The sequence below is a fragment of the Vigna unguiculata genome, chromosome 6 (assembly GCF_037176805.1).
Source record: "Vigna unguiculata cultivar grain cowpea cultivar isolate G323 ecotype 2 chromosome 6, ASM3717680v1, whole genome shotgun sequence".
In the NCBI taxonomy this organism is placed as follows: domain Eukaryota; kingdom Viridiplantae; phylum Streptophyta; class Magnoliopsida; order Fabales; family Fabaceae; genus Vigna; species Vigna unguiculata.
The window spans coordinates 47,390,275-47,404,016 of NC_140797.1; the positions used below are offsets into that span (position 1 = coordinate 47,390,275).

At 36.3% G+C, this 13,742-nt stretch overlaps 2 protein-coding genes across 2 annotated transcripts; both read left to right on the forward strand.

The window, feature by feature from the left end:
• The first annotated feature begins 1,813 nt into the window (after positions 1 to 1,813).
• LOC114187718 (F-box/kelch-repeat protein At1g80440-like) lies at positions 1,814 to 6,470 on the forward strand. The gene has a single exon (XM_028076040.2). It carries the CDS (start codon positions 4,076 to 4,078, stop codon positions 5,192 to 5,194), a length of 1,119 nt encoding a protein of 372 aa, XP_027931841.1. The 5' UTR covers positions 1,814 to 4,075; the 3' UTR covers positions 5,195 to 6,470.
• A 1,939-nt stretch (positions 6,471 to 8,409) lies between these two features.
• LOC114187512 (uncharacterized) lies at positions 8,410 to 12,363 on the forward strand. Its single transcript, XM_028075775.2, has 2 exons — positions 8,410 to 8,973; positions 11,957 to 12,363. Exons 1-2 carry the CDS (start codon positions 8,680 to 8,682, stop codon positions 12,131 to 12,133), a joined length of 471 nt encoding a protein of 156 aa, XP_027931576.1. The 5' UTR covers positions 8,410 to 8,679; the 3' UTR covers positions 12,134 to 12,363.
• The last annotated feature ends 1,379 nt before the right edge of the window (positions 12,364 to 13,742 follow it).

Consider the following 13,742-nt stretch of genomic DNA (forward strand, 5'->3'; position numbering starts at 1 on the left):
TAGAAGATCAAAACAATGGTGAATAATTTAGACGAACGAGTGTTGTAGCTAACGACAGAAGTGAAGAATATAAAGTAGAGTAAACAAAGGGAAGAGAAGAAGTTCCTTCAAAATTTAATCCTGCAATACTGTCCTCTTATCTACGAAAGAAACCATGAACATTAAAAGAAGAGAAGCAGAAATATGAGACAGATAGAAAATGAAGAAGATGGGTTGGGTTCAGTTGGTTTTGACCCAAAGCACATAAACCAGGGTGGTGGTGGTGTTGTTGATGTCGGTGAGCTCCATGAGTCGTGCATCTCCAATGAATTTCTTGGCCGCGCAAAAGCCATCATCAAAGTTGAGCGCATAACTGGAAGGATCATATTGGAACTTGAGGCGCTGCTTGCCTCCATTCTTCAGAGCCTTCTTGAGCGCAGCCCGCAGCCTCCAAAACAAGCTCCTGCAACGCTTCTTGCTATAAGCATTCACCCATTCCAAGCGCTCCAGAAAACCCATCTCCACAAGATGCAAACTTTAGGCAATTCAGTTCAGTTCCTCCGAGAGAAGTTTAGAATAAAAATGGGAGAGAGTGGAGAGAGTGAAGAGAGAGAGAGAGAAAGAGAGGGGCTATCACGGTCTTTTGAAAAGCTTGTGAGAAGAGCAGCAATGTATGTATGTGGTTATCGTGTACTGTAGGGGCTGAGGGGGAATTGGTTTGAAAAGGGTAAGAGGGTGGTAGAGTGATGGGGTTGGAGAAGATGAAACACAGAAATGGAAAGAGGGTAAATGTTTTTGGTGTTCCAAAGAAGGTGTGCAGTTATGTATAGTTGTTTAGGTTAGGGTGTGGCGTTGGGATGCGAAAATTCCATCTTGCACAATGGTGGGGTTGCAACTTGCTGTGGGCAGAGAGCCTCAAAGTCTAACAAGCTCATTTCTCTATCACAATTCAGAATGTTGTTGCCACTGTCACACTTTAACGAATTTTACTTCTATAATTTATTCAATTCAATGCTCTCTCTCTCTCTCTCTCTCTCTCTCTCTCTCCTCCCATTCTTTCTTAACCAAACCACCATCCATTCTCACATTCTCATTCCCATTGTGTTTTCCACTTCAAATTCTGGATCAGTTGAGATTGAACATTTATTAAGGAACTTTTCATATATGTATTTGTTATAAGATTGTAAGAGTCATTTTTTAATCTTTAAATATATAATAAAAGGTAAGAGAAAAAATCACAACGAATTAAAATTCTGCCCCAAAACGTACAATAAATTGCATGACTGTCCCTAGCAGTGAGGTCCACCCAAATAATGGAAGTTATAGCGTAGTACCACATCTAGGTTGTGATGCAATGTTGGGTAAGTTATTGTTTTATGATGTATGGTTTTATTTGCATTTGTAAGTTGTAACATTGATTTAATTTTTGCACATCCCTGGATGATTTGTCAATTTTCCGTAGCAGCAGCAGTCAAAGCAGGTTCCACTGGACTGAGGGGTTTCTTCTTCTCTGGTTGCGAAGTAGAGAAATAACGGAGGAAGAAATAGAAAAGAAAGGGACATGGGAAGAAAGAGTAGTATTATGAAGTGTGCAAAGAAGGTCCATGGTGATCAATCAAATCAAAGTTACCTTTTTGCTCCTAACTGCTTTGTCTCCCGCACAAGCCAAACCAGAAAGCATGTGGGTTTCTCTGATTACCTTCTGCCACCAATCTGATTCTCTCACTTTTTGTCTTCTTCTCTAAAGTCCTTTTTGACTTTTGCTTTATATGCACCACACCACATATCCTGATTAAATTCTCTCTTGTCTCATTCTGCAGCTCTTATCCTCCTGTCCCTGCTTCTTCTCACTGTTATTCTGCCCATACCCTTTTGATGACTTGTCATTCTACCCTACTCACCACCACCATCTCTTCCATTGGAACCCTATGCAAACTAACTCCTTATCTCATGCTCATTATCTTTAATACACATCTTAATTTAATCACAATTCATACCTCAAGTTTTATGCTTTCAATTCAATTTCTTAAGCAGGATTTGCCATGCCATGGTTCTGCACATGTGTGTCCCCACATTTTTGTACCCTTTTGTCTACTATCACAGGCTGCAAAGAGAGAAGATGTGTTAATGTTCACATTGAATCCACACGCAGGACCAATTAGTGACGTTCATAAAATAGGGAAACACTTGCAACTGTCACAACCCTTGCTATTCATTAACCTTCCCATCCCTATCAATCTTAGCTGGACTTCTACGTTAGGTGTGATTCCCCATTTGCTTCTTCATGATCATGTACCCACTCTCAATACCCTTCAAACAACCGTGCCCTTTCAAAATGTTATATGCTTCTATATTCATCACTATTGATTTTGCAATCTTTAAATGGGAATTTCTTTTTTCTGTCACTATGTCTTTGTCACCCTTGTTGCTTTGAATGATTCTCGATTCTTGACTGTGTTCTGTTCAGAAGAAGCAACCAGTCGTCATCGTGCGTACTGGGAGCAAGTTCCCAAAAATTGAGCAAACGAGGGGTTTCCACCGTATGATATCAACCATACAATGCAGGTATTGTTGCTTTCCCTGTTACCTCTTTTGGTCAAATACTTATTTCAGACTGCACCTGCATATAGTTACTTACAATCACCGATTCATACACATCAATAATGGGCCATGGCCTTCCAAGTGGAGCAGAAGAGGAACCCATTATTAAGCCACCACGAATGCCTAAATTAACACAACAGGTAAATGTGAATCACACAACATGTCATGCTTTCAGTGGCAAAAAAGTAAAAAAGAAATGAACTTTGTCGTGCATATAAACGTTAAGGGGCAATCTATTTTTCACTCTCAAGTTCCATCCATGCATGCTCGGTTTTGTTTTGTTTTGTTTATTAGTTTACTAATCACACGGCATGACTTTTTGTTGGTTGTGTTGACATTAAAAAAATGTAAATAATGGCACAGCAAATCTTGAAAGGTAAAAAGCAGATAAAGTAGCGAGATTGCAAAAGCACGCAGCAGTATTAAACCAAAGCACAAATGTATCATAGCAAAAACCAAAGTGACATTTTTTGATAAGCACACCTATGCCTATAGCCGAACTAGTGTTTGCTTAATGAGAAAAAAGTGTCACTGATCCCACATTTCATGTATCATGCAGTGATACACTAGTATCTCATTTGGATTTGCTTTCAAGCTACAATCTTTTTAGATGCTTTCCCAGCGTGTTCCCCTTGGATTTATCTCTCTCTTTTGTCTCTTTGTGTTTGTCACGTTGCCCACTACTAGGTACTGTTCTTTTTTTTTTTATCTCTCTACCCCCTCTTTCTTCCTTTTGGTTGAACCAAGACGCAATTATTTCAGTACAACATTACTTTTTTTCCCTCAATAAATGGCAACTTTAGACTTAAAAAGCGACTCTACTCTTACGCTACAAGTCATTCCTAAATTATAGTGTAACTAAACCTTAAAATGATCTTAATGCCTAATTATTTCATCTACTCATGGCTATCATCATTTCAATTCGTGAGAGAGACCCCAGCACCACCGTAGAAAAAACCAAACTGATGTGGGAGTTAGATAAAATAAACACAGTTGCTTGTAATTGAAATAACACAACACTGTTTACCTACATTTCTCCATGTCTCTTCCTCTCATTCCTCAACTCTCGTTGCCGTGCTGCTGCTTCCAAAATAGAGAACACATCCCATCCAAAGAAGTTCTAACCTAAAAATCCACGCCAGAAAGAGATTAATTTAACAATATTTTTGTTCGGACCATTCTTAAAACCAAGAAACCTTGGAAAGTCCGGAAAATAGTAATGTTTGTCCCATTCGCTAAACAGAAAAGACATGACCATGTACAATAACCACCAAATGTTTCATCTGTTATCACAAGAAAATTCATTGATTTCAGCACCACGTGTTGTTCCCAGTCGATGATCACAAGCCAACTCTTTCGTTTTCTCCGCCACCTTTCCTCTATATCTCTGCATCACCTTTATATTATTACATTTCCCACTTGCCATCTACACACAAAACTTAATTAGGAATTATTTTTCGCCGAAAATATCAACACAATCTCCCCAAAAACCCCAATGGGTTCACTCCCTTCCCCACCAAGACCAACGGCCCTACCATCCCCAGAAAATCTTCTCTCCAATCATGTTGTGGTTGCTGTGTTTTGCCCTAGAGAACCAACCCCAGGGGTGAGTCTCCCTAATTCAATCGAACTCTATTACCCCTCCATGAACACGTGGACATGTGTTGGTCCTATTCCCGGCCTAGTTGACGACCAAATATTAAAGGGCTTCGCCATAGTCTCCTTAGGGGACTCTATCTACATAATCGGTGGCCAAATCTGTCACAAAGAAATGGTTCATGTATCCGATGACTGTGCTGACTACGTGGATGAGGGCATCAAAGTAGTGCCAAATGTGCTCCGTTACAACGTTCGAACCAACCAATGGTTCATCTGTGCACCACTGAGGGTGGCAAGATATGATTTTGCGTGCACGGTTTGTGACAACAAAATCTACGTGGCAGGGGGAAAGTCCACGGTGGGATGTGCACGGGGGATCTCGTCGGCTGAGGTGTACGAACCAGACAGTGACACGTGGAGCCCACTCCCGAATTTGCATATTTTAAGGAACAAGTGTATTGGCGTGACGTGGCAAGGGAAGGTTTACATTGTGGGGGGTTTTGCTGAGAGAGAGGACTCTGACAGGACGATGCCGAGCATAGTGGAAAGAAGTTCTGCTGAGGTGTATGACACGGAAGCAGGGAGGTGGGACCTGATAGCGGGGATGTGGCAGTTGGATGTGCCACCTAATCAGATTGTGGCAGTGAATGGTACCCTTTTCAGTTCAGGGGATTGTTTGAATTCGTGGAAGGGACACATTGAGTCCTATGATGGGAAACTATGGAATGAGGTTGATGGATCACACAAGAGGAACCTCTGCACGTTACAGTTACAGGACAACTATGAGAATTTCCCTCCTAATGATCAAAGGTTGTACCTCACTATGGCACCCATCGGAAGTCGTTTGTTCTTTTTGACAGGTTACAGAATAGGTGGCGAAGTACCAAGAACCATGTCTCTTGTGCACATCTTTGACACTTCAGCTCACACCCATGCTTGGAGGAGCTTTGAACCCATGGAATTGGAGGGCCAGAAAGAGCTCTGTGGCCATTGCTGTGTTGTGCAACTCTCTTGATTCAGACTAAAAAAGAAAAAAAAAATACATATAGAATTATTTATGTTTCATTTATAGACTATATATATGTAGAATATATGTTCTAATCATTGCATAACATTTTGGCTGATTCACTCTGCATTTGAAAGTGATATTTCACATGTATGAAGAACAGTGTTTTAGATTAAGTATACTAATATTTTAGTTTCATAAGAAAAAAAAAAAAATCTGCATGTATTAACTCCACTCCATCTCCACGAGTTGGATCTGCTGAAGTTCCCTTTTGAACTGCGCCAGGTGAATTTTGAAGCAATGGTCTTTACCAACAGTGCATAATTATTGATAGCTTTTATAAAATAAATTTAATATTTTAAAATCCAAGAAACCTGAATTCATGCACCATGTATCTGCTTTGCGGAAAGTTTTGGGAGCAATGATTGTTTTGTTTCGCCCAAATTAGCAATAAAGAGGTGTTCCTAAAAACTGATTACCATTCCTTAGACATGTTCAAATTATACACGCTTCCTACAAATTTAATTATTTTCAATAAAAAGAATTAGGGTTGAAGATGTTTTTCAATTAACTTTATAAATCTCAAACATTGTTGCTGTTTTTCTGATATTTCCGTTGTGGATAACTAAATTACTCCTGAAGTCCACTTACAGCCGAGGCCAGGCCCAAAGCTTAAAGATGAAACTGGTAAAGCCCAAGCCCAGTTAAAATGAAACTGCTTTTGCGAGTGGTCAACGGGAGCACTCAAAAGCTTTGACCAGCATGAAAAGAAGAGAAAGGGTGCATCATTCACGTGAGCCTTGCATGAGCCACCCATGCTCTCTCCCTTGACCCTGACCCTTCTGATTCTCTCTGACCACACTGTGCATTACGCTAACACATTCGCACGTGTCAGCTGCACCATGCACGCGTGAAGGGTTCACATCACGGTACACTCCTTTTCTTTTTTTGGTACAACACCCTCTGCTTTCACCAACAGGATTTGCTTGTGAAGCCATCTGAGCCGTTGATCTTGGCGACAATCAGAGGGCCACATGTTGGGTCTGGGCCTCGAAAGGTCGACATACATGATAGTTCAGATTCTCGAGTATCACACGAAAAATAAAGGCTATAATTTATCCTATAATAATATTATTTATTTTTATTTTTAGAGTAAGGTCAGGTTTTGAAAAAAAATCTAAATAAATTATGTGAGAGGTATTGTGGTTGTTAATGCAATGGTTGGTGTGGTGCCAGGTAGCATATGTTGAGGGAGACAGAATGCATATATTAATATTGTGTTGCATGTGCTTAGGATTTTGTTTTGTTCATTTGGCAAACTAAACCCTATTCCTATATGTGTACATTTGCATGTCGTAGCTCTCTCTACCTGAAGGTTTAAGTGTGCACGAACACCTACATCATCACCATCATTCCATTCATATTCTCTCATCTTCACTAATCTTTGATATTATCATGGATCCTGCCATCTTTTACTTTGGCTTAAATACTCAATTAAACAAAAAAGAAATTAATTATTTGTATTTAAAAAGAATTTTGGAAAAAAAATATTATTTATCTCTTATTCATATTTCTCCTTTATACAGTTATTTGGTAAGTGTTCCAGTTAATAATTTTTTGAAATATGTTCCAAGAACAAAATCATGATAATCTCTTATTTGAAAATAAAAATATCTTAAATGTAAGGAATCGACTTTAACTATGTTATCTGACTTGAGTTAGAAACATACTGTTTTGACTGTATTTAATTATTTAAAATGATTGAATTACATTATGAGGACTTTGATTATGTTGGGAGCGTAAACGCGTACTTGTCTTAAAATAAAGGAACCTTGTGAAATGGGTTTGTTATAATTTTTTTTCTTTTTTTGCTGATTGTTCGAATAAGTTCCAACAACCCACATAGAAAAAATCTTCTAAAATTTCCTGCTGAGGTCATCCTGTCCCTTTTCTAGCCAAACATAATAAATGACAACTCGTCAACTTACTATTACGTGACTATTAACTTCTTTGGTTATATTAGAAAATGTTTGGAGATTTTTTTATATAAATATAAAAGAAAAACAAAATAAATTATTTTAGTTCACTACAAATTTTGGCAATTAACTTAAATATATATTAATTTTAGTTCATTACAAATGTCCTTATCTTCTACTTTTCTTACTTATTAAAAATATTGTATAAATGTACTCTATGTATTCATATCAACGAATTACACATCATAAGTATTTATTTGATGCAATTATAATTTGTAAGAAGATCTTAAGTACGTATATTATATTAAATAGTGTAATTCATAAATATTATTCAATGTGTAAAATATTTTAAATTTATAAAAAATAATTTATATTATATAATGTAATATTATTTTGACTATTTTTTAATATTAAAATTAAATAAGAAATTAACTTACGAAAACAATCAATACACGAAAAGAATATAGATGCTATTGTAAGAATGGTTTATCATATATGACCAGGACCAGCATGCACTCTTAGTTTCCATAAGTTGTACTCTTAAGACAATTTCAGCCTTTAACACTAGTTATGAGAACATTTCTATTAGACCCCTTGGAGATATTGTTATTGCCCTAAGAAACCTTCTGTATAACCCATTCCCTTTGTTGCACATCTAAGCAACATGCTAACAAAATTGAAATGATATTCTTCCAACTAAGGTGAAGAAGTTGTAAGGATGCGAATCACATTTAATATTCTCCAATTAATTCAGTACAATCACTTCCAGAAAAATTGTTTGTCATCGCCTTGAAAATGATAGATGTAATTGAAGTTATGTTTATGGAAGGGCACAGTTTTATTAATTGCTTTCTGATCTAACCTTATTTGAATCACAGAGTAAAGTGTGTGGGTACAAAAAAGGAAATATAAAAAACTAACTACCAAATCAAACACATTTTTGTCAAATCTTTAAACATTCTTATCAACGCCATAAGAGGATTTTGTATGGATAAATATGTTAATGTTTTTTATTAAGACTTGAATAATATTTTTAAATAAATAAATAATTAATTAAACCTGATTTAATTCTGTCAGAATTGAACTTAGAAGCTCCCTCACAACACTGTTTGGAAAAGTGAACAAAACAAGTGAAAAAGCTAAAACGAATCTGAAAGGGTAAAAATATTTTTATTACGATTTTATCCAGACAGAAAAAACAAAAGACAGGGTCCTAAATCCAAATTCCAAAGTTTCTCCTTTTTTGCAAGGGGCAGCCACCCCACATGTTTGCTCCTTTCTCTCTCTTGAATGCTCAAAATTAACAACAGTGTTGAGTTGAGAGCTACTATAAAGCCAAACCTTAACCTGTAGTAGTGACCATCTTCTTCCCTGCCTGCACTGCACCACTTCTTCATCTCTCTTTCTCTCTCTCGTCTTCTTCTTCAACTTTACAGTCACTAATGCCTGAAATTCAAACGTGAACAGAAACCAACTTGTCCAGAATGGTAAAACAGGGTTAAGAAAAGCAAAGGAAGAATGGTGAGAGAGCACAATAGCATTAGCAGTGAATGGCCACCAATAGGGGCACCACTCAACATGCAGAGAGATGAGTATGATCAGCATTGGAGCAGCAGCTTCGATAGTTCCGTAAATGCTGTTTCTTTTGGCTTTGTTGCCACTGCCATTCTCATTTCCATGTTCTTAGTCATGGCCATCTTTGAAAGATTTCTCAAACCCACCTCGCCACCCCTGCTGCCGTCAGCCGACTGGAACCGTCGCCGGAGCTCTCAGATGGCCTTCAATGGGAAGCTTGCCCACCCTTCACCTAAAGTGAGTGTTCACTACTCATTACAGTTTCATGACAATGTGAAAGCCTTTAACTTTTTTACTTTTTGGCCCCGGCTCTTGCGTTTTCCTGTTTCTAATGGCGGACACACAGTGCCTTCCTTGTTGAATGTTACTGTTTTTTGGTTTTCTCTTTTTTCTTTTCTTTCAAGTTTTCCCTCAACTAAACAGAAAGAGGAAAAAAAATGAAGGATTTTCTCTTTGTTCTTCCACTTTAGGCAGCTTTTAATTTCGGTAGTTATTTTGTTTTTTTGGACGAGTGATGATTACTTATCTGACATAAAGCTTTTTTTACCTAATTTTCTTTGTTGTTTCTGGGTTGCTTTTTACTCTCTTCTTTTTCTGGTTGAATATTATTCCTCCCATAAATTTCCTTTTCTTTCTCACACTACATTAGAATATTGGTTTCTTAAGGAGGATTATCCTTTTTCTGCTGAATTCATCTGCCTGTCCCTTTGACTAATTCAAGATGTTTTTTTTTTTAATGTTTCTCATCATTTCTGACACTGTTATCCTTCAGAATTACACATTCTTGATCTCTTATTTAGACCTTCTCTGCATTTTCTTGTTCCAATGGCCCTAATATTCTCATCCAACTCTATGGTCTTGCGTTACAGATTTCTTGTTAAAGGGTTTTCTTCTTTCATCCTTATATAGACCCAACCATGCCTATACTTTTCTTCACTTTGGAGAAGCGCTACTCTAGTAATTTACCGTGTTTTATAGCCTTATAGCCTCTTCACCATTTTACCCTTAAATTTATCTTCTGAAAAAACGGTAAATCTTGCAAAGTCTGAATTTTGTATCTGAAAACATTATTTTCTGCCGTTGTTATTTTTTCTCTTTTGTGTGGTTATTTGAACCGAAGAACTCTAGCATAACTCCTAACCAAGTTTTTCATTTCATTCTCCTTGCATTTACACGTTCAGTCAAATGCCTTAATTATGAGCAGACTTCGTTGTCCTCTGCTTTTTATGAGGACATGGTTCTCCCTAGAAGTTTTCTGTTAGCATTGGTCCCTAGCCGCTAGTATTGTGGACTTATTTATCCATGTCTGTGTCGGAGTTAAGACCCACATTGTTGTTTTGGACACTCAACTGCACCATCACCTCCAATCTTCAATTATACCGTACATGTTTGTGGTCTGCGACAGATTGTCGACCAAAGTTAAACTTATTATTATGGTCTATACTAGTAGCTACTAATTAAGAAGGTAATCACACATCCTATCTTAGCCATTGGTCAATAACCTTTTCCTTTAACATTTTAGACTTAGCTTTCATATGATGAGCTAGAACCAAGCAACAATTGTGTTGCCTACTCTATGCCCTTACTTTGGAGGAACACTCCAGGCCCACCTTCTTATCCAACCTCGCTGTTCTGTTGGAAGGCACCAACTTGATTAGGACATTGCCTGTGGAGTTGTTTCTCTCAACTTTAACAAAATCATTAATGTGATTCCCCCAGCATTAGCCAATGAAGTTTTGAATGCAAAAGCTCCACAAATAATAGAAAATTGAATACATCATTTGTTTGGCATTTGGATTACATTTGGAATTTCATTGGTGTTAATGGAACACAGAATATGGGATTCTAGAGAACATGCTTTTGCAATTAGACAGATGTCAGGGATTCTTATTATTATTTATGGTAATGATGCCACTCGGGCAGCCTTAGAACACGTGAGGATGATTTTTCTTATTAATGAAGTTATATGATATAAAAGTCACTTCAAATCACAGTAACAGATTATACAGTGTGGAAAACAGATTACAGCTGAATCAGAGCACAGGTTTTGGATTCTTGAATAGCTAATTGTAAATCCAAGTGATCCAAAATCTTCCGGACGTTGTGTTCAAACATATAATCCAAAGGCGACCATCTTGGTTTTATTACTAAATTTTTTGGATCCATAATCTGTGTTAATATCTATCTATGTGGACACATTTAATCTCCTTTATTTTGTGTTGTTATAAGTCAAAAATGTATGATACGATGTTGGATGATGTTGGTGCCTTATACAACAAACATGTCCAGATTGGAAGAAAAGAAATAGTAATGTTGGGTTCGATGAATGTGTTGTCCCTGTTGCTTATTTTATTTCATTTCTTACGTTAGTGAGGTCCATCTAGAGAAGATTCTGAGTACATTGTAAATCTTTTATTTTTGTAACTTCAATTTCTTTGATGATTGATGGGATGCATATAACTAGCCTGACCTCGGTTTGTAAGTTTAGCATCAGATGCAAATAATTTAGCACCACATTTCTGTTTAATCATTGTTTCTTTCAATGACAGTTTAGGTAGCTCATTAGTGTTTTAGCTTTACAATTTTGAAAAGTAAAATATCAATATCGTCAGTTATTGTTGCAAATGAAACAATTTGATTTGCTATTCTACCTGTCTCACACTGTTTGAAGTGTTCTTATCCAATGGTGTTCTTCTCCTCACCATTATAACATTGTCTGAATAAATCTGGGACAGGCAATTAATTAGTTTCTCCTTGCAGACATTTTACTGTTTTTCTTTTTACCAGCCGATTTCTCTTAAAAAGTTCTACTGTTTGCTTATTGTTTTGAAAATAAACTGGGAATAGTGATGCAGCTGTTGCTTTACCACGTTGATGATTGCAGGCATTAAATTGCTTGACCTTAAAAAGAAGTCTTGTGGTTTTCAACAAGACATTTAATGCTATTGCCTTCAATTTGAGATGTGATGTTGAAAGCAACGAGTTTAACAAAAAAAGAAGCATATGTTGCTTTTCTCCCAAGTTTGCAGTGGACAATGATTTGTCAAGCCCTTTCTGGTTTGATTTCTGGTCCACTCGTGGTCTAAAATAACTCCTTTATTCCAACTATGCTGCACATCACAACTCAATTCACCTATTGTAGAAGATAAAAGTTTTTGTATTCTAATGAACTCCTAAACCAATGATGTTATGTTCTAACTTCACTGTCTAATTTGTACAGATGAGTTTGTATGCAAGCTGGGTTTCAGTTTTAATGCCTGGAGATGAAACTCCTTCTTTCATCGCTCATCCTGCACCTGCACCCTGTTGCCCTGAACGGATACCATGGCCTCCTCATCAACATAGCTCAGTACCTTATTCCACTTACACCACCATGCATAACATCAACCAAGTATAATAAGAATTCAGTGTGAAAAGTTTATGCAATGTGCATGTTACATTACGTTATGTAGAAGCTTTCTTTGTAGTTTATAGCATACCATGTACATAGAATCTAGTTTAGTGCAAATTGGTGTGTCCAAATGTTTCTCCCTGATAGAATCAGTGGTTGTAAATGCATAGAATGTTGTGCACCAAACAATGGAAACCTCTTTATCTTGCACACAAACAAAGACCATATGATCAAAACGCACGCGTAAAATCAAATAATATTGTCACTCTGATAATGACACGTGAATAGCCTTTGCCATAATTGTCAGTTTGGTCGTTGGACCCAAACTGACATGGAACCCTCGGGTGTGCCCTAATGATTATGTTGCCGAAATTCTTGGATTTAAGATAATGGTTTTCATGTTTAGGGTCTCCTCACTTATTGTACACGCTCGAAAATTCACTTTCTTTAACAATGTCATAATACAATTGATCCTTTCGTCTTTGAGAATGGAACTGTCTGTTGGAGATTTTGGTCTCTTAAGCAATTCCTTAATATTTTAATGGATTAGTCTTTGATCCAAGTACTGAAGGAAAATGATTTCATGTTTGTTATACTATAATCTTATGTTCCTAATTGGATCGATCACTAGTCAATTTCAAATATGATTGCACTTTTGTTTTTTTCGAAAACATTATTGCACTTTGTCAGTGTTCACAAGTCACTATGACAACAACCTAGAGATATTATTGTATTGGACACTAGAAACACACCATCTAGTCCGTTTGTGTGTATTGGGCTTTTTCAATTGGGCTAACAGTGAATTTTCTCTTGGGCCTGGCAAATTCAACTCCCATTTGGATTCGGCCTGGCTATACAAGTCTACAAGCTGACTTTTTAAAACCATACGTTGACTAAGCTTTGATATCTCTTAGTTATGAGAATAAAGACTAATCTACTCGCCTATATTTTATTCCTCGAGAAATGGTAACTCAAAAATTATACTTTTTAGCATTCTTTTAAATTAAATTTATGTAAGATTGTTCGAAGTTGACATTTTTATACTTTTGAAACAAAAAATTAAGGATTACTAATAATAATAATAATTAATTGAAATTAATGAATCGAGTTGACTGAATTCTTCTGAAGTCTCACATATTCGTGTAACCGTGTTATTGTTGGGTACATGAAATAAGTAAATAAATCATTCATATACCTTTATTTCTATATTAGATATGCATATAATCCCGTTATATGAAGTGTTTAATATATTAGATACTATTCATCTGTTTTTATGTTTTTAAAATGAAAATATTTAATTAAAAAGTAAATGAAATATTAGTTGTTTGTGGACTTTTACTTCAATTTTCTAAAATAAAACATTATTCTCAAATTTAATCTATACAAAATTATTATTTTTTCTTTATTTTTTACCAGTCCCTCCTTGTTTATAGGAAGTGTAGTAGTTAACCATTACTTTCATTATTATCATTATTAGTTTGGCTGTCAATGACCCTCCCTTCACTATTGCAATAAATGAGCTAATTTAGTGTTCAATCAAATAAAAATAATTATAATTTTAAAGAGTATTAAGGGAGTATAAAAATAATTAGTCGTAATAATGTCAAAATTTAAC